Source organism: Oncorhynchus mykiss, chromosome 16 (genome assembly GCF_057628025.1).
Source record: "Oncorhynchus mykiss isolate SJ-2025 chromosome 16, ASM5762802v1, whole genome shotgun sequence".
Taxonomy (NCBI): domain Eukaryota; kingdom Metazoa; phylum Chordata; class Actinopteri; order Salmoniformes; family Salmonidae; genus Oncorhynchus; species Oncorhynchus mykiss.
In genome coordinates, this window is record NC_143037.1 from 42383700 (window position 1) to 42404743 (window position 21044).

General features: G+C 41.9%; 1 protein-coding gene and 1 long non-coding RNA gene across 8 annotated transcripts in view; one reads left to right on the forward strand and one right to left on the reverse strand.

The window, feature by feature from the left end:
* LOC110491941 (vasopressin V2 receptor) overlaps positions 1 to 12114 on the forward strand; it is an 87402-nt gene extending 75288 nt beyond the window's left edge. For 4 of the 7 annotated variants that reach the window (XM_090202701.1, XM_021565826.3, XM_090202700.1 and 1 more), the window contains 3 exons: positions 67 to 850; positions 8295 to 8513; positions 9629 to 11016. In XM_090202701.1, coding sequence (XP_090058827.1) covers positions 67 to 850; positions 8295 to 8494 — 984 coding nt within the window. In that variant the 3' untranslated portion in view covers positions 8495 to 8513; positions 9629 to 11016. Of the gene's footprint in view, positions 1 to 66; positions 851 to 8294; positions 8514 to 9628; positions 11017 to 11603 lie in introns of those variants that run through there. The other 3 variants (XR_016487264.1, XR_016487265.1, XR_016487266.1) reach the window with 1 other exon arrangement.
* A 6980-nt stretch (positions 12115 to 19094) lies between these two features.
* LOC149976898 (uncharacterized) overlaps positions 19095 to 21044 on the reverse strand; it is a 175736-nt gene continuing 173786 nt past the window's right edge. The window contains exon 3 of the long non-coding RNA XR_016487267.1: positions 19095 to 19128. This is a non-coding gene — a long non-coding RNA (uncharacterized LOC149976898). The remainder of the gene's footprint in view (positions 19129 to 21044) is intronic.

The following is a 21044-nucleotide window of genomic DNA, read 5'->3' on the forward strand; positions in this document are numbered from 1 at the left end:
TACTTCAGACATGTTCAGATTCATTAAGGAAAATTAATTCATTCATCCATTTCTTTCTCATTCCAGATCCGGATCTTCAGAGAGATTCACAACAACATCTATCTGAAGTCAGAGAGGATGGTGTCAGCAGAGCTCAAGAAGAACAACGCTGTCATCTTCCACTTCCACAGAGTCAAAAAGGACGACGACAGAGCGACCAGGGAGCGGGGGAGAGGGGGATGCAGAGCGGGGAGAGGAGCAGGAGTAGGAGGGGAGCAGCTTCTAAAGACTATGAACAACAACCCCTCCAGCACTCTCTGCAACCCTCTCTTACCGCTCTCCCCCCAGTCTACTACAGCTGTTGTACCCTCAGAGTGCTATCCCTACCGGTCCCCCTCTCCACAGTACAGCAGCTGTCACAACAACCACACAGCAGCAACACAGCAAAGCCCCTTCAACACTTCAGATAACCTAACCCTCCCCTCCAACCCCGGCCTCAGTGACCAAAGGGGCTCCAGTACAGCTGTAGTTCCCCCATCATGTGACCCGTGCCCACATGGATCCCATGGCCCAGTCACCTCAGGTAGTTGTGGTGGTGGTTCAGTGCCTCCTAACAATGGCGGATGCCACTGTCATGAGTCCTACACATCCTTCGAGCTCCCATCCTCCCCCCGGTGTGTCTCCTCTCCACGCCCATCGCTGGAGTACCCTCCCCCACACCCCCGGGCCCTGACGCCCCCCTCCATCTCCAAGGCCATGTCTAAGACGGTGAGGATGACTCTGGTGATAGTGTTGGTCTACACAGTCTGCTGGTCCCCCTTCTTCATCGTTCAGCTGTGGGCCGCCTGGGACCCCAACCCTCCAGACCAAGGTTAGAGATCGAAGATGCACGCACACAGAAACACACTTACTAAGCACACAAAGCATACTGAGCTCCGCTGTATGGCAAAATATTTGGGTCACTGAGGTTAAAAATGTGTTATTGTTTTCATATCCACAGTGTTGGGGAGTAGTGAGCTACATGTAGTTCAAATAGTAATTTCACTACATTTTACAGTAGCTTAGTGGTAGTTGAACTGAATTCAAATCTAGGTAGTGTTTTCAGTAGTTAAAGGTTCCGCCACTTCTCAACCTCATATTCACTATCTCCAGCACCATACCAGTATCTACATGTGTAAAAACAGCACGTTTCTATGATCAGTGGTTAAAAAAGATAAGAAGAAAGTTCCTAAAAAATGGTTCTCTGTGACATCACATTCTGGCCAATAGGAGGGTATTTTCTTGCTCCACGCGTCACCACGATTCTCATAGTATTTGAAAATCATTGATGACATCGAGTAGAACTTTTTAACTTTATATTTTTTTCTACAAAATATATGTAGACACTGGTATTGTGCTGGATTAATGAAAATGAGGTTGAAAAGTGATGGAATTGCATTTTAATGACTTTTAGCCATATAGTGGTGTAGCTAACTATTGGAACTACAAACCATTTTTTTGCAAAAAGAAAAAACATGGGTAAAGTAGGCAATAATCTTCTCTCTTCTTCTTTATCAGACCTTCCTAATTCTCACTTGAAACATTGTTTTTGTGTTTAAATCCTACAGTCCCACTTTGATGCTGGCATGTTTTGGACTTCTAAAACCTTTTTAAACACCTACAGACTTCTGGGTTGTACCATTGGACCTGTCTATTTCTACTACATCCATTGATACCAACCATTAGTCTGTGTGATTAACGGAGGCTGAGCTACAGTGGTGTTTGTGAGACAAGGGCCGGGGGAGTTTCTTCTGACATCATATGACCCCAAAGTGATCTGTGCTTGCAATTTACAGTCTATGACATTTCAGATTTACATATGATATTTTTCACGAAGTACTTTTTCAAAGTAACTTTAGTTTACTATATTTTTCATAGGGGTAACTTTAGTGTAGCTTAACTTCTTTTCTTCTTTGTAATTGGTAGTGGGGATGCACCAATATGACATTTTTGGCCAATACCGATATCCAATATTTTCCATGGCAAAAAACGGTAACCGATATTACAAATTTTAGCGGCATTTTAAGCATTCTAGTACATTTAAATAGTTAACACACACACACACACACACACACACACACACACACACACTGACCAATAAGTTATTTTCTTGACATTTATGCATGTCCCCATTACCAGTAAAACATCATCAAAACCTATTTCTTTCACTTACTTGCTGTGCTGTTTCGTTGTTCATTTGTTCAGTCATTTCAGTCTCAACCAGGATTTCATCATACATGTCAAGCAGTAAAGTTTCAGCTCCGTCTGTCCGTGACTTCTCTTCCTCTGTGCGCACTGTCACTGTGTCCGTTTCCATCTTGTCCGGCTGTGTATGTAACATTTCACATAAACCCTATTTCTTGTCTGCTTCGAAGTAGCGGCCCTTGTACCTAGCATCGGCAATGGTGGCAACACAGTAAAGAGGCTCAGAGAGAATGCCACCGAATCGCTTGTTCACAGCCTCTTGTAGAGTACTTTTGCAAGTGTTAACCCCACGGTCTGCGTGGGCAGTTTAGTTGAGCAGGCGTTTCAATGCCATGACAGACGGTATCACGTCTGCTGTAGACACAGTTGATTGGCTTATTTCTCCAGTCAGTTGTTCGAATGGCGCTAGGAGTGTGTTCATGTTTCAAACATGTTCTCAAATGCCATTGAAATGGCAGTAGCGGTATGAGAACCAGCACATTCTTGAGCATGCGATAGGGCTTTCCTCAGTTCAAAATCCTCGTGGACCCACTGTGCTGTCAGACTCAGCATGCTCATAGGGCTGACATCGCTGGTCCAAATGTCAGTCAATCGTGAAGCTAATAGCAGTGACGCCCATAGCAAGTAGCTCAGGGATGTGCGTTTCAACAATACTGTGTAACTCAGGTAGGGCAACATCTGAAAAATAGCGCCTACTAATGTGTACCGGGGCTCGAGGTGCTCGACCAGTCAACGGTTGATTGCTAAGGCCAATGAATTCCATTATCTTGGCATTAATGGATTTCACCTTTGAGTTGTCTCGCTGAAAGTATTTTTCTGATTTTGTTCTGTGTAGCACTGTATTTTTCGTGGCGTCATTACGTCATCTACCTACGTTATATAGGTATGCACTTCAGCTTTGACATCGGTTTTGCACATCGGCGTTAAACTAGACATCGGGCCATTTTTACCTAATATCGGCCGATTCCAATACGCTTACCGATATATCGTGCATCCCTAATTGGTAGCTTGGTAAACCATCTTTTCAGAGTAGCTTCCCCAACACTGCATATCCAGAATAATGAAGGCTGGTGAGGAGAGGACGTCTCATAATAATGTCTGGAATGGTATAAATGAAACGGTATCAAACACATGGTAACCATGTGTTAGATGTGTTTGATACCATTCCATTTATTTCATTGCAGCCTTTACTATAAGCCCTTCCTCCGATTTCAAGTGCCACAACTGATCCAGAACTAGAATTTATTTAAGGTCACCATAACATAACTCAACTCAACTAGCACTGTGTCAGGTGTCTGCTTACAACGGTTTACAACTTCAACACTGTGGATTCGTTTTTCCTTCTCTCATCTGAAGCAGAACTGGCATACACACACACACACACACACACACACACACACACCTTAGTGTCAGTAAATAACCTGTTTATATCCCCTGTTGCTCTCACACCCCGGACAGATGTTGACATTTCATCAACAATAGCATCTGCCAACAGCTCGCACACAGAGTGAAACACACATGAATAGGCACCCAAAGCATGCAAACATGCACACAGTGCGCACACATAAGTCATCATGCACACACTGATTGCTATCAGCTGTGTAGTCTCTAGTCAACCCCCAGCTCCTTTTATCTTCCTAAACTGGCAATAGTAAAGAGGGAGGAGGCCAGTGCTTGGTGTCCTACTTATTACATAAAAACGGCATGTTAGAAGTAGAAAGTGGCCAAAGGAAATAGGTAAAGTTTAGATTTTTGTTCCAGAAGGAAATTTACAGCACGTCTAATGGTGCCAGAGGGAAACTAAAATGGAAAACTGTAAACAGTTCGTTTCCACACTGAATACTGGTATTGTTAAAGTCACTACTCTCTGTTGTTACCGATGGGGAGGAAGTGGACCATGACCTTGATCTCTCCATGCCTGCATCCCAAATGGCACCCTATTCCCTATATTGTGCACTTCAAAAATACTAAGAGATATACTAGAGAGCTATATCTGCCAGTGGATGCGGTACAGCCGCCACAGGTCTGTCCAGCAAGAACAGGTCAGATGTCTTCAGAACAGGTTTATTACAGATAAGGGATCACCACACCATACACCTTGATTGACAGTGCTCACAGTGGAAGTGAGAGTGTATAAAAGTGTTTCTATGGTAACAGAATAGAAAGGAATAACCACGAGTATAGGCTTACATACAATATATAGGCCCAGTAGACTGTGGTGGTATTCGTGCTAGTATCTAGAATACACAATCTCTATACTGCTTATGCCAAGATATAATGTAAGGGGCAAAACAAAATGCATAGGCTATAGTAACACACTTACAGGACAAAAGCCCAATTATTGGTAACCATATGATAACTATACATCAATTGAATGACATAGAAAGTAACTGAAATGTGACTGCAATGTACCCAAGTTCTGCACATGTGCAGGAGACCACAACAAGGAATAGTAACTGCCCCACCAGAAAAGGCACAGGCTAAATTAGGTTACATACATACATACATACATACATACATACATAAGACTAAATATACAGCGCAGAGTAGCATGAGGCTAAATAAAGGTTGTAATTGTCCATAAACACGGCTATACGTGTAGCGGTCTTTATATGTACCACAGGAGAACCAAGAAATGAAGAGCGACACCGCGGCTGTCTTTTATGTCGATCTGCAATAGTATTGTGAAAAGACAGGACAGGAACACATCAGTCTCCAACGCACCATCTGACAAGTTGTTCTTTCTCTCTCAGTGTTTTTTCAGACTCACACAATCACACTCATACATAAAGCCATAATGTATACTATAAAATAATAACCCATCCTTAATACAAAGAATGTATAATCTTACTTCTTAGACAATAAAACCATACCTGCAATAGTATTGTGAAAAGACAGGACAGGAACACATCAGTCTCCAATGCACCACGAGACAAGTTGTTCTATACAGGAGCATGAAGAAAGGTAAAACACATATCCTGTCTCACATCCCCAATACATTGCTAGGTGCTTTCAGTGTTTACAGTACCAAAATACAACAACTCATGTACAAAAACACTGCAACACAAACAAGCTACAACGTGAAATCGCCTCTACCCCCATTCAAACCGTAGAGGGCCAAAACGACATCTCCCATAATGCAACGCCAGCACCAGTTGGCAGCTCAGCGAACCGTCTGCATCACAGAAAGGCATGCTAGCTAGCAACAGCAACACTTTTTAGCACTCTGTAATCTATATTAATATCAACAATAAAACTCTCAAAGGTACATGTTTCAATAGTCTCACACCACCTTATAACAATATCTACAGCATTAACCTCGGGATGTTTTATTTATTTCACTTTAGTGTTTTGTAGGACTGAGGAGAACGGGAGCTACGGGTAGTACCAGGGTGTTAGTAGGTGACGCAAGCACCCAGATTAAATAAAATACATTTAATGAAACAAAAGCCGAAGATGTTAATATCATTCAGCTACTGTAGCTGCCTACCTAACATCAACAGGCAGCACCAGTAGCGCAACAATTAAAAATAGACACCAAAAGTAAAGTTCCTGGCGACCATAGCGATCTGACTTCTGTCTGAACTTAGAATATTCCTGTTCGTGGGTTTGGGCCACTGACCCCCAACCTGGTTGTTCTGTTCTGCGTTGTGTACTATTCTAATAATTTGAAGTTTGATGGAATAAACTTTTTAACTCTCCTACATAAACTGACAATATGAACGTCGTAAACTAGGCATGTGGTACACAGAGTATAAATTAGCTGGCATGACTGGCTAGCACCTACTTGGCTAGCTGGCTAAAAGAGTAACTAGCATGCTGTAAAGGAAAATACCTTCTAAATACGGTAAATAACTTGACTGCTTTAGCAACAGCCAACTAAAGAAGCAATGACATGTACAGTACTTACAATTAGATGCAGGCAATAACAGAAATCATAGAAAACAGTCCAATATGTCCTTCCTTCTCTTCAGACGGTGCGATCTCAATCTGATGGTAGGAGGTAGACGGGGAACGCCGGACTGTGATTGGCTGATACAAGTGGGGTGATTTACAGGTACCACTTTGGTGAAAATAAGATGTTGGGCAAAAACAATTTAACTATTAGATTAGGGGTGATGAAACTGCTAAATAAGAGCTGGCCTTTTTAACAGCACTATTGTAAAGTAGAGTGTACACTTATTACTATGGAATTATAAACGGGGCATCAGTCCAGTTATTGGAGAAAAAAAAAATATTCTAAGAAGACCTGACTAGTCAGTTATTTTAGTTATGGCTCATAAAGCTACAGTTAGAATAATAGTAATTAATTGATTCATCTGAAGGTATGAATTCTTTGAGAATCAATCGGAGTTCTTTCCCAGAATAACAAGACAAACACAAGTTCTTTATACAATCAACATTTAATAACACTAATCAAAATATTTACAAACATAAATGATAATGATCACGGAAAGGTGGGCAATAGAATGAAAGACAAAATGTAAAGACCTTGAGATCCTGAACATGAAAGGATGTTATACTCAGTCTGTGCTCTAATTGTCTTCTCCTTCTTTCCTTGAAGAAGGATAGCTTAAGTGTACCGTTCAGGCTACGCTAGCTCTTTAAAGGCTCCTTGTACCGACAGTGCTCAATACGAGTACTACTCCCTAAAAGGTACATTCCCCAAAATGATCAGTTCACCAGTTCTTGCCATTGAAGGCTAAGGTCCATGTAGGCCCTGTGGTCGGCCTACTGAAGATGGAGGTTCTTCTCCCTCCCGAAGAAAGGTCCAGCTAGAGTGGTCCAGCTTGAGAGGTCCAGCTTGAGAGGTCCAGCTTGAGTGGTCCAGCAGAATAAGAGGCTAAGAGCTAAGAGAGAGAGGGAAGCAGTGCATTCTAGTCCTGTGAGGTCACATGGTACAAGTTAAAAGTTTGGACACACCTACGCATTCCAAGGATTTTATTTATTTGTACTATTTTCTACATTGTAGAATATTTGTGAAGACATCAAAACTATGAAATAACATATATGGAATCATGTAGTAACCAAAAAAGTGTTCAACAAATCAAAATATATTTTATATTTGAGATTCTTCAAAGCAGCCACCCTTCGCCTCGATGACAGCTTTGCACACTCTTTGGATTCTCTCAACCAGCTTCATGATGTAGTCACCTGGAATGCATTTAAATTAACAGGTGTGCCTTGTTAAAAGTTCATTTGTGGAATGTCTTTCCTTCTTAATGCGTTTGAGCCAATCAGTTGTGTTGTGAGAAGGTTGGTGTGGTATATAGAAGATAGCCCTATTTGGTAAAAGATCAAGTCCATATTATGGCAACTCAAATAAGCAAAGATAAACGACAGTCCATCATTACTTTAAGACATGAAGGTCAGTCAATCCAGAACATTTCAAGAAGAAACCACTACTAAAGGACACCAATAAGAAGAAGAGACTTGCTTGGACCAAGGAACACGAGCAATGGACATCAGACCGGTGGAAAGCAAGTTTGAGATTTTTGGTTCCAACCGCTGTGTCTTTGTGAGATGCAGAGCAGGTGAATGGATGATCTCCATATGTGTGATTCCCACCGTGAAGCATGGAGGAGGAGGTATGTGGGGGTGCTTTTCTGATGACACTGTCAGGGATTTATTTCGAATTCAAGGCATATACGCCATCCCATCTAGTTTGCGCTTAGTGGGGCTATCATTAGTTTTTCAACAAGACAATGACCCAAAACACACCTCCTGACTGTGTAAGGGCTATTTGACCAAGAAGGAGAGTGATGGAGTGCTGTATCAGATGACCTGGCCTCCACAATCACCCACCTCTGTTTTTAGCAAAGAGGAGGAACGTCTATTCTATATGACTCCTTACCTATCTATATCTCTGACCTTCACAGTCTATTGCGATCAGTCAGCTCTGCTGTAATTTATTGGTTGTAGCCTACGGCTGCTGTGCTGCTGGCTCTGGCAATGCAATGTCCCTCACTTCCCTGCAGGCTGACTGATGGCTGCGTGTGCGTTTGCCTGATCGCGTCCGCGTGTGTGTCTTTGCCTGACCGTATGTGTGTCCTCTCTCTCTCTCTCTGCAGGCGTAGCGTTCACCATCCTGATGCTGCTGGCCAGTCTGAACTCGTGTACCAACCCCTGGATCTACACCTTCTTCAGCAGCTCTGTGTCCAGGGAGCTACAGGCCCTGTTACGCTGCAGACCAAGAACCCCGCGCAGGGGCTCCATACCTGATGACTCCACCACCACACACACCTCCACCACCAAGGACAGCCTCTACTGACACATTCAGACACTCACACGTACGTACAGTTCGGTCAATATTTGTTGACACCTTTGATAAAGATGAGCAAAAAAATCATTAAGAAATAAATAATACAAATACTGAGCTATATTGTATGCTATTTTTGTTGTTGAAAATTATATTAATTGATTCTAATACAATTGCTTAGAGAAGGAGATTTTGTTAAACAAGTCATTTAAAAAATCTCATAAAGATAGGGATCAAAGTTATTAGCACCCCTGTTATCAATACTCCAGCATCCTACCCTTGTGAGGATAATGACACTGCCCTTACATTTGTGTTGTTGTTGATGAGATTGGAGAACACATTGGGAGGGATCTTAGACCATTCCTCCATACAGAATATTTCCAGGTCCTTGATATCCTTCATCCGTGGCGCATATGGACTTGCCCTCTTCAATTCAAACCACAGGTTTTCAAGTCCGGAGACTAAGATGGGATCCCCATTGCAGAATGATGATTTGGTGGTCAATTAACCATTTCTTTAAGGATTTTTAAATGTCCTGGTACTTGATCAAGTGCATGATGCCGTTGACCTTAACCTTAACAAGGGCCCCAGAACCCAGAACCAGGGGAAGCCAAATAGCCCCACAACATCAAAGATCCCCCACCGTGTTTTTTCATTAGGTATAGGATACTTCTCTACATACGCATCTTTCTTTCCACGCAAAACCCACCACCGGTGTGCGTGACCAAAGAGCGTCATGCCATCCAACAAATGTAAACTCCTGGAGTTTGATAAATGGCATTGGCACTTGGATAGGAACCGGTGCTGTGATCAGATGACATGAAAAAAGAGCTCTTCTGCCACGCACACTTGTGGTGGGTTTGCCGTTGAAAAACAGGGAGGGCTACGCAGAAAAGTACCTCACACCTTCTGTAAAATATGCTGGTGGATCTTTGATGATGCAGACAAAGTATATCAAGGATCTTGGAAATATTCTGTATGGAGGAATGATCTAAGATCCCTCCCAATGTGTTTTCCAATCGCATTGTTATCCCCACAAGGGTGGAGTATTAAAAACAGGGGTGTCAATCATTTTGATTCCTATCTTTTTGAGATTCTATTTATTTATTTACTTGTTTAAAAAAACATATTCTTCAATTTTTTTAGAGCACACACACACTCCACCAAGGACAACTTGTACTGTCTCACACACACACACCACCACCTCCACTGCTGCCAGCACCTAAGACTAGAGGACAGCCCGCACTGACCTTCAGGCAGCAAACACATTTCCCCCAACACGGAAACATGGACAGCTGTGTTATGGCCAGGAAGGAAGGACCCCTATGAAACATCCCCTGTCTGTCTGTCTGTCCCCTCTGTCTTCTCTCCCTCACACCGAGGAGGTTGCTATTGAACGAGAGGAGAAACGTGAGTCAGCTGAGGAGGACAAATGTGAGTGAAGACATCGACACTACGTAATGGAATATAGACCTTTACAGCACCTGTATAGGTACTGTACCTATAAATATACATATATCAACAGCAGGATCAGATGTTCACTTGGTACTGTAGAAACGGAGCGAAAACAGAGAAAGATATTAAAATGCTCCTTTGAATAATTAAACGCTGTCTGTATTATACGTTGTCTCTACATGTCTGTCTCTATATAAAGAGAACAGTGCAGTTGTCGGAAGGTGATTCCCTTCAAGGCTACAAATTACTTCACCTCTCGCAAGACGACATGGGCAGTACATTAAATGTTTGTTGACTGGACTACATGCCTATTGTACAAAGCAGTGCATAAGTTCACAGTACGCTATGGCTCAAACTACAGAACAAAGCAGCCAGACAGCAGGCTGAGTGAGAAAGAGAGAGAGAGCGAGAGAGAGAGAGAGAGAGAGAGAGATGGGGAGAGGGAGAGAGAGAAGAAAAAAAGGTGGAGAGGGAGAGAGAGAGGGAGATTGAATTGAATTGGGGGAGAGAGAAAGAGGGGAAGAGGGAGGGAGAGAGAGAGAGAAATAGGGGGAGAGCGAGAGAGAGTACAGGCTCAGTGAGCACAGCCTTGCCATTGAGAAGGGTAGACACAGGAAAACCGGACTCCCTGTGGAGGAAAGGCTGTGCAACCACTGCACAACAGCAGAACCTGAGACGGAGCTGCATTTCCTGGCAAAATGTAAAAAATTTAAAAAAAACAATTAGAGAGTGTCATTTCCCCAAATGTAAAACCCTTATTTAAGGTTTCAAAGACCTCTCTGATGAGAGTAGGCTACCCGTCCTGTTGGGGGAGGATGCAGAGAGCTGTGTGTTGGCAGTGCACTACATTTCTGCCTGCCATAAGTTGAGGAACAGTGTCTGACAGACCAATCAATCTGCACATGTCCTCTACTGTATGCTTATTGTTATTGTTCAATGTATGGTTATTTTGACACTTGGATGTTGTTGTTACTGTTGTCCCGTTGATCATTTTGATTCTTATTATTTTCATATTGTAAATATCCAAAGTAAGCTTTACGTCATGACAATAAAGCAAATTGAATTGAAAAAAAAAAAGAATAATTGGGAGAGAGAGGGAGATAGGGAGAGAGAGAAAGAGGGGGTGAGAGAGAGAGAGAAAGAGAGAGAGAGAGAGAGAGAGAGAGAGAGAGAGAGAGAGAGAGAGAGAGAGAGAGAGAGAGAAGCTGATACTGGTGCAATTCATTGTTAATCTTAGACATACACGTTGTACTGGCTGTATGGTTCTGATTACATATGCATGATTTTATAATCTCCTACATTGACTGCATGAGTGTGTGGATTGAATATGCAGATGGAGAAACAATCTGGGCCCCAAATGGCATCCCATTAGCTACAAATTGCGCTTGTTTTGGGGCCTGGTCAAATGTAGTGGACTATATAGGAAATAGGGTGCCATTTTGGATGCAGCTACAGATGCTGTGGGGCTGTGAGAGGGTGAATGGGACTAATTCCACAGAGCCAAGTCTTTGGATCTCTGTACTACCTACCACTTGTATTGATTAACTAGCTGAGTGTACGTGTGTGTGTGTGCGTGTGTGTGTCTGTGTGTGTGTGTCTGCACGTGTGCGTGTTTGTGTGTGTGTGTGTGTGTGTGTCCTTGTCTCTCTTCTGTCTCTTCTTGTAGGGAGGTTCCTATGCTGATTATTGGCTGCAACCCAACTCCAATCAGAGGCCTGAAGAGAGGAGAGGAAAGATGATATGAAGGTAGAGGAACAGTGGATGACTTTTACTCTTTTATTTAGATCTAGAGTAACTGTCTGAATCCCAGTAGAGGGAGAGGGAGGGAGGGAGGGAGAGAGAGAGTGAGCATTTCCCATGCCAATAAAGCCCTTAAATGAAATTGAATCGAGAGACAGAGAGGGAGGGAGAGCGAGTAAGAGTGAGAGTGAAAGAAATAACTGGAGAGGACCATTTTTGGAAGCAGAATAAACAGAGGATGAGAGCGTGGGAGCAAGCTTGGGAGCAATCCTTGGAGGAGGGGCGGTTGAAGTAGTGGAAGCTAATATTATGGATGAACTACAGGAAATCAAATCAAAATGTTTTCTAAATGCATGCCTGAGGTGGAATTCATCTTCACTCAGAAGAGCGGGAGAGGAATATCTGTTTTCAAAGAAAGAAAGAAAGAAAGAAAGAAAGAAAGAAAGAAAGAAAGAAAGAACAATGGTGACTTGTGAAAAGAGAAAGAGTCAAACAAGTAAGAGGAGACCTGGGGAGAAATCATAAAAAATACTCTGGATAAACAATACTAGACACATTGGAGCATGTTAATCATAGCGAGAAGAGAGAGCGAGAGAGAGAGAGAGAGGAGGGAGTGAATGAATCTAGCAGACCAAGGCTTCGACAACAAACTGGGACGCAATTATGTGATTATATTTCACAGCTGGAGAGAAATCTGAAAAATGTTATCTGGATTAACAATACTAGGCACACGGGAGCATGTTCAACATAGCGAGAAGAGAGAGAGAGAGAGAGAGACTTCTTAGAAGTACTTCTTAGAAGTGCAACACACTGTCATGTATGGATGTCATGCTATGAGGATAGCTCATAAACACATGGAGACGTGACTCTTCACAGACTGCCCACGAGAGAGATATCACATTGCTACTATGCAGAGATGACCACATCTGAATATTTTATGGTGTCAAGTCCATGCACAAGTAATAACACATTGTCGAAAAACCCAGAGGAATTTCATTTAGACTGTACAATGAAGGAAATTACCATTCCATGTAAATCAATGATTTTAAATATATTTATTGAAAGTGTTGCAGAGGCACAGTACAATATGACCATTATTATTTACAGATTGTGTAAGAGATGATGATGAATATATACTCTGTCCGATATACAGGTAACTGACAAAATAAAGGAAACACCAACATAAAGTGTCTTAATAGGGTGTTGGGGCACCACTAGCCGCCGGAAAACAGCTTCAATCCGCCTTTGCATAGGTTCTACAAGTGTTTGACACCTTTCCTTCCATCATTTGGTGTGTTGTTGACTGTGGTGGAGATCTGGTGATCTGAGACACACACACACACACACACACACACACACACACACACACACACACACTGGGCAACTGGGCATTTTTTATATGACCCTAAGCATGGTGGGATGTTCATTTCTTAATTAACCTGCTTTCAATATACTTTGTATCCCTCATTTACGCTTTAGTAGGCCTAAGAGTTGTGTTTTGGAAATATAGAATATATAGAATCTGTTGTCTATTAAGGTGAAACTATCATTCAGTTGATATCAGGATCCAAATTAGCCAAATTAGTCTGGTCCCAGATCTGTTTTTTCTGCTTTGCCTATTGTCATGGCAGGGCAGCATAGACAGATCTGGGACCAGGCTAGATCCAGATTACTCAGAACCAAACAAAGTGCCTGTATTGTTATAGCCAGTGCTTGACTTGAACTGAAACATGCTCCGCTACTCGTTTTGGGTGCCTGTACTCTTTATATTCACAATACTTTTGAGCTAATATTCTATAAGAGGAACAGGAGCTCAAGCAGTAGAACATTTGAGGCGCCGGTACTCAGCTCCGGTGAGCTCCTGGCCAAGTCAAGCACTGGTTATAGCAGCAATATAATAAATAGTAGAGAGAGGGGCTTCCCTAGCCTGGTCCCAGATCTGCTATCTTGCCAACTGACCATAGGAGTTGGCAATACAACACAAACAGATCTGGGACCAGGCTAGGGCCCCATCCTAGGATAATATAGTATTTACTGTAGGCCTTATAATACAATATAATACAGCATTTACTGTAGTAGAGGGACCTCACACATAGGACAATATAATACAGTATTTACTGTAGTAGAGGGGCCTCACACATAGGACAATATAATACAGTATCTACTGTAGTAGAGGGGCCTCACACATAGACAATATAATACAGTATGTACTGTAGTAGAGGGACCTCACACATAGGACAATATAATACAGTATTTACTGTAGTAGAGGGGCCTCACACATAGGACAATATAATACAGTATTTACTGTAGTAGAGGGGCCTCACACATAGGACAATATAATACAGTATTTACTGTAGTAGAGGGGCCTCACACATAGGACAATATAATACAGTATTTACTGTAGTAGAGGGGCTTCCCTCCAGACAGACAAACCACAAAAAGCAGGGATCAGATTCATATTATGTCAGACCTCAAGTCATGTTATATGTTCCACATGTGTTTATATCTCTAATTTATTCTATGTCTAAACAAACGAGAAAGGGACATGTTTAAGTTCCCGTTGTTGCTACCTTAAGTTCATGCATGTAGCGACGAATGTATGTCTGTTTTCGTTATATTTTCTATTCCTTATATTTATTTATAATAATACACTAAATTGACCCTTCAACTGCACGACAGACTTATGACAACAATAATCTGTTACACACCTTTCTTTAAGATCATTATTACTATGATAGCTACATGCGTACACGTTGTAACTTTACGTGTGTATTAAAAGAGATTAAATCCACATGTCTGCGCCTACCAATTTCAAATGAGACTTTGACCCGTGTGATTGTGTGACCGGACGGCACAGTATAACTAAATGAGCAAGAAGTTTTCAGACCAGTAGGCCAGTTACAGTGGGCTGATGGTCATGACGGCTCAGTGCTTCATCTGCATGATTTGCAGGTTTCAACCTTATGCCCTTTTCACACGAGGCGTAGTGTTCCCGCCTGGTTCCCGCGTCGTCCACCATAGTTGCTGTAACCTTAAAGGGATGACGTTGCAACAAAACACGCAAGCCAGTTTGAAAAGAGTATTACAGTTCTGTGGGATCTCTCCCAGAACAGAGATGATGTGTATCTCTCCTGCACTCTTTCTAGCCTGGCTTTAATACATTTTCCATCCGTTACAACTACTGTATATTCTCTACGAATGACACTGCGGCTCGGCTCGGCTCCGTAGTGTGTAAAGGGTGTCATGTCCTCTGGCAGTTACAAGCAAACAAACACATTTCTATTGACAAAAAGGAGGTGAATTGTTGTTGTTGTTTTTGTTGTATGTTCATTGTTTTTTTGTTGTTGTTGTTGAGAGCTCTAAGGGGCCAGGGAGCTTTTCTGTTCAGATAGTTTTTTTTTTCTTGATTTTTAACAGATTCATGAGCCAAGAAAAATATGTTTTCAAGGTGGATTATACTTTCCTGAACGCGTCCGCTTGTGGCACAACCAACGAATACACAAGAGGATGGAAATAAAAACACCAACTCCGGTGTAAGAAAAACAAGTTACCCACAAGAATAACAATATCATTCCTAGAAACGTTTCCCCTGTCTGTTTCCTTGTCTTCACTGGGGTAATCTTGCATGCATAGCAGACTTCCTTGCCAACCGGGGGACAAGCCAAGGTTCTCTCTAGACACACACAAACATTTGTTCATATAAAACCACTGGCTGTTATAAATCTTGAGTGCTGTCAGAGGTCATTGATAGAGCATAGCCAGGGCAGGGTCAGTGGTCATTTGTAATCCGACAGGAGCTCGGCTCAGCTCAGAGCTCCATCTGTGTCCAAAGGACAGGCCTGGGTTCAAATAGTATAAACATTTTTTTTAAATACTTTAAGCGTCTGCTCTGGCCTGCCTAGAGTGCCAGATGGACATGGTTTGCAGTTTTGGGACTATTCTGGTGGCCCGTTAAGCCAGACAAGCTCAGTCAAGCAAAGATGAAGGCATTGGAAATGATTTCAAATAGTATTTGAACCCAGGTAGTTCTAGTCCATACAGAGGACTCATGCTGAGCTCGGCCTGCTCTGTCTGATGTCTCCAGTCAAGGTCACTTATTCATTACAGAGACAGCACTGCAGGGTCGGCTCCCTAGGCCTGCCAGGACACCTCGCTGTGACTGGGTATTAGTGTGTGTGCTTGTGTGTGCGTGTGTGTGTGTGTGTGTGTGGACGTGATTAACTATACGTGTGGGGACCAGAAGACCCCACAAGAATAGTAAATTAACAAAAATGTTGGACATTTTGTTAGTCCCCACAAGGTAAAATGCTATTTCTAGGGGGTTTATGGTTAAGGTTAGAATTAGTGTTAGGCTTATAATTAGGTTTAGGGTTAGTTTTAGGAGCTTGGCTTAGGAGCAAGGGTTAGGGGTTAGGAAAAATTGGATTTTAAATGGATTGAATTGTGTCCCCAACTCTGTGTGTGTGTGTGTAACAAGGTATTAGAGAAATTAACAACCAGCTGTGTGACAGTATGACTGTATGAATGGCCTGGCCAGGGACATACTAGGTGAACTTCTTCATCCTCATTCAAATCAATTGTAACGGTTCTCTTCTTCCTCTGAAGAAGAGGTGTAGCAGGGATTGGACCAAGACGCAGCGTAGTTATAATTCATGGTTCCTTTAATAATGAAACTACACATGAAATAGACTACAAAACAAGAAACATGCAAACCCAAACCAGTCCCGTGTGGTACAAACACTGACACAGGAGACAACCACCCACAAAACCCAACACAAAACAGGCTACCTAAATATGGTTCCCAATCAGAGACAATGACTAACACCTGCCTCTGATTGAGAACCATATCAGGCCAAACATAGAAATAGACAAACCAGACGCACAACATAGAATGCCCACCCAGCTCACGTCCTGACCAACACTAAAACAAGGAAAACACACAAGAACGATGGTCAGAACGTGACATCAATTATATTAGGGTCAGCCAAGGACTTCTGAGGATGGCAGTCTGAATGAAGGGCTGAAGGAATAACCCTCATAAACTACGCCACTAAATCAGATTACAAAAGACAGACCAGAATCCTCCCTCCAACACATTAGGCTAGGCTGCACAACACTGGGCAATCAGTTTCTGTGTCCAAAATGGCACCATAGTTCAAAAGTAGTGCACTGTATAGGGAAAAGGGGGCTATTTCAGATTCAGCCTGTGTATGTTACTCCACCTCAGTGTGTAGCCCACAGACCTCACACACACACAGTGTGAAGGATACATAAGCTGCAGATGAGTAACACACGTTCATACTGTAACACATTTGAACAAATAGTAACAATAAACAATCTGGGTAAACCATTATGTTGATCAAACACAAAGGTTTTGCTTCTTTCACTTTTCTTTTGATTACTTTTTATTTAGCAAGGAGCAGTGGTGTAAAGTAATTAAGTCAAAATCGTTTTTGGGGGGAATCTGTACTTTACTATTTATAGTTGAGTGCTTTTACTTTTACTTCACTGTATTAAAGAAAATACTCTTAACTCCATACATTTTCCCTGAGACCGAAAAGTACTCGTTACATTTTGAATGCTTAGCAGGACAGGAAAATGGTCCAATTCACACAGGTATCACACAGGTACTGCCTCTGATCTGGCGGACTCACTAAACACACATGCTTCATTTGTAAATTGTGTGTGAGTGTTGGAGTGTGCCACTGGCTATACATAAATTGCAAAAAACAAGAAAATGGCTCCGTCTGGTTTCCTTCGTTTTTTTTCAATTGTTTTAGCACAATTTTGAAAACAGGGCCCGGTTTGTCAAATCACTACACACAATTAGCACAACCCTACACCAAAGTAGCACAACACTTCAGATCATTTGCAAAATGGAACACTTGTCAAAACTATACACGACTTCATAAAAATAATATTTTGTTACCATACGAACACACATTTCATATGACTTCAATCTTTTTGAACCAGTTACACACTGCTGTTGCTAACCTAAAACACTTTTAGCAAGTCTAATTGTCAGTGATTAGAGTGCTGTAAATGAAGTACACAGAGAAAGTGCAACTATACAAACACTGCACAAGACCAATGCTGCAGACTGAGGAAGATATCATTTATTTCTCTCCATATACCCACATCAGTCAACATGTCAACATGGAGAATCACAATAAAACATGTCCCAGTTTTCATGCTCCTCAGTAGTGTGCAGAACACTGTTAGCTGAGCAAACAGACAAACGTAAAATACTGTGTCCAGTACAGGTTACAATTACAGAAAATAACAACCAGAAAAAATAATCTGGAAAAAAATGACAATATTGTACAGAAAATACTACAGTAAACATACATACACATTATTATCTCTTTGCCTAGCTGGATCTGGCCAGAGAATTTCATCAACATCACAAGCAATATCGTCATTAGCAAGACAACGCGGGAAGAACCGTCTTGAATGTCGAATCCATCCTTGAACAGCTGCGGCGTCGACTTGGTCACAGGGGTCCTCCATGGCCTGAATGAGGGGTACCTGAGCCTGGGGCTGGAGATCGTAAACCTTCCTGGCCTGAATGAGGGGTACCTGAGCCTGGGGCTGGAGATCGTAAACCTTCCACTGCCATGCAGAGAAAAACTCTTCGATAGGGTTTAGAAAAGGAGAGTATGGTGGAAGGTATAGTACTGCCAACTGTGGATGGTGTTGAAACCAGTTCTGGACCAAAGCAGAGCGGCGGAATGACACATTGTCCCAGATGACCGTGTATTGCATCTGGTGCATTTCATTACCTGTTGTGATGATGTGGTGCAATCGGGCCAAAAATGTGAGAATGTGAGGTGTGTTGTATGGGCCCATTTTGGCATGACGGAGGACAACCCCATGCTGTGAAATGGCAGCACAAAGGGTGATGTTACCTCCACGTTGCCCTGGGACATTGATTGTAGCCCTGTGGCCAATGATATTTCTGCCTCTCCTTCTTGCTTTTGTGAGGTTGAACCCTGCCTCATCAATATATATGAATTCATGCAGGATTTCCTCAGCATCCATCTGCAAAACTCCATGAAATACAGTGGAAGACAAGATTGTGTAGTTCAGGATAGAACTAGTATACAGTCAATGTAAAGAAGTAATGTGTGCAGTATACAACATCACAGTGCTAAAGTGAACAATACAAACCTCCACATACTCATGCCGCATCCGTTTGACCCTCTCTGAATTCCGCTCAAAAGGCACTCGATAAAGTTGTTTCATTTGAACTTGATGTCTTTTCAGGATGCGTGCCAGTGTTGACTGAGAGACCTGATGGACATTATTGAAAATGGCATGGTCACCGATAATGTTGGCTTGTAGTTCTCTGAGCCTGATGGCATTATTGGCCAAAACCATGTTTATTATCTCTTTCTTGTTCTTGCGTGAATATGGGCCCCCTTCCTCCTTGTCGTTCCCGACCCTCAATCCTATGTAGAGAATAATACATGTAACTTACTGTACAATGTCACAGGAAGGGGTATCACAAGTGCTGATATGGTGCATACAATAAGCAGCTGATTACTGTAAATGTAGACAGATCTTCTACCTGTTTTCCTGTCGAAAAGTCCTTATGACAGATGCCACTGGAAATCTGCTAAGATTTGGCTGAACTCTCAGTCCAGCCTCCCTCAGCGTCAATCCGTGGTTCACAACATGGTCCACTAGTGTTGCACTAATGTCATCTGATAAGTTTGGTCCTCTTCTTCTTTGTGCACGTTCTCCTCCTGCTTCAGGTCTTCCTCAACCTCTGGCTCTGCCTCTTCCTCTACCTCCTTCTCTACCTCCTTCTCTACCTCCTTCTCTACCTCCTCTGTGTACTCCTCCTCTCACCCTCACTCTTCTTCTGACTTCCATTTTGCTGCATTTTTATAGTGCTTAAACCTGATTGATGTGTCTACAATTTAGCAATCATGTGTTTGAGCACCTGATGGCTGTGTTAAACAGATTGGCTCATAGGTGTGGTAATTTGACAGTCAGTGCTTTGGAATTGCAAGGAAGTGACATCATGATATACGTCTGTGTCTGATGTCTACAAGTGTGTTTAGTGTTTTGCAAATCACTGTGTGTAATGTTTTGCAAATATTGTGAAGCTGACAATGTGCTTACAGTTGTGCAAATTTAGACTTGTGTTTTACTCCTTGAGTGTAAGGTTTTGCTAATTGTGGGAAAAGTTCAATTTTAGTGTGTAAGCAATTGTAAAAAACTGTAATATAAGGAATTGAAATTGTTTATCCTTGTAATTTTGATACTTAAGTATATTTTAGCAATTACATTTAGTTTTGATACTTAAGTATATTAAGAACCAAATACTTTTGGACTTTTACTCAAGTAGTGTTTTACTGGGTGACTTTCACTTTAACTTGAGTAATTTTCTATTAAGGTACAGTGTATCTTTACTTTTACTCAAGTATGACGATTGGGTACTTTTTCCACCACTGTCAAGGTGTATCTAGAGACTTGTCTGTCAGAACAGCTGCAAATATTATTTGCGGAGTTTTTTCTTTCCAGGAAATGTTCTCACATCACAGGCATTTGCAGCGCCCATATTTATGACTATAATTGAACTACAACTGTTTGCATCTTCATCAGTCACACTCCAAATATAGTCAGACGTTCTTTTATGATGCTGGATATCAAAAAAAAAAAATTTTGAAAGGAGTTTGTATTTGCATTCTTTTTATTATCGCTTGAGGTTATTTTGTTAAGCGGCCAATAGAATTGGGGTGAGAGTTTAATCACTTAACACCCACATGTTGTTGCCATGGTTATGGAGTGTTTTTAGGCTTGTCTTTTCCCTGCTCATTGAAGATCCTGTGATTTGTCCAACATGGTAAAAACAGACATGTGGTCCTGAGAGAAAAACAAGTGATATATTTTTTATTAGCGCTCTTGTCTTTCCTTTGAAGTTTTTTTCACAGGTTTTACGGGGAACAACGTTCTGAGCAAAATATCTCGTGCACTTTACAATGGCAGTACACAGACACTGAAAAATAGAATGTTAGTACTTCTGGGTCTTTTGAAATGTGTATCTAAACGACCAATGGCTGTGTCATGGTGCTTTGACCCTTGGGCGTGAGAGAGGGAGAAACTCTATAATGATTTACAAGGAGGGAATAGATGGATGTTTTCAAATAAAGGACAAAAAATAGGTATGCCCTTAGATGGTTCGCACTTATCAGGCAAATGACCTCAGTAGAAAAGAGGATTATAAGGAAACCCAAACACTGAACACTGAATTTTTATTTATTTCATTTTAATTTCACCTTTATTTAACCAGGTAGGCCAGTTGAGAACAAGTTCTCATTTACAACTGCGATCTGGCCAAGATAAAGCAAAGCAGTGT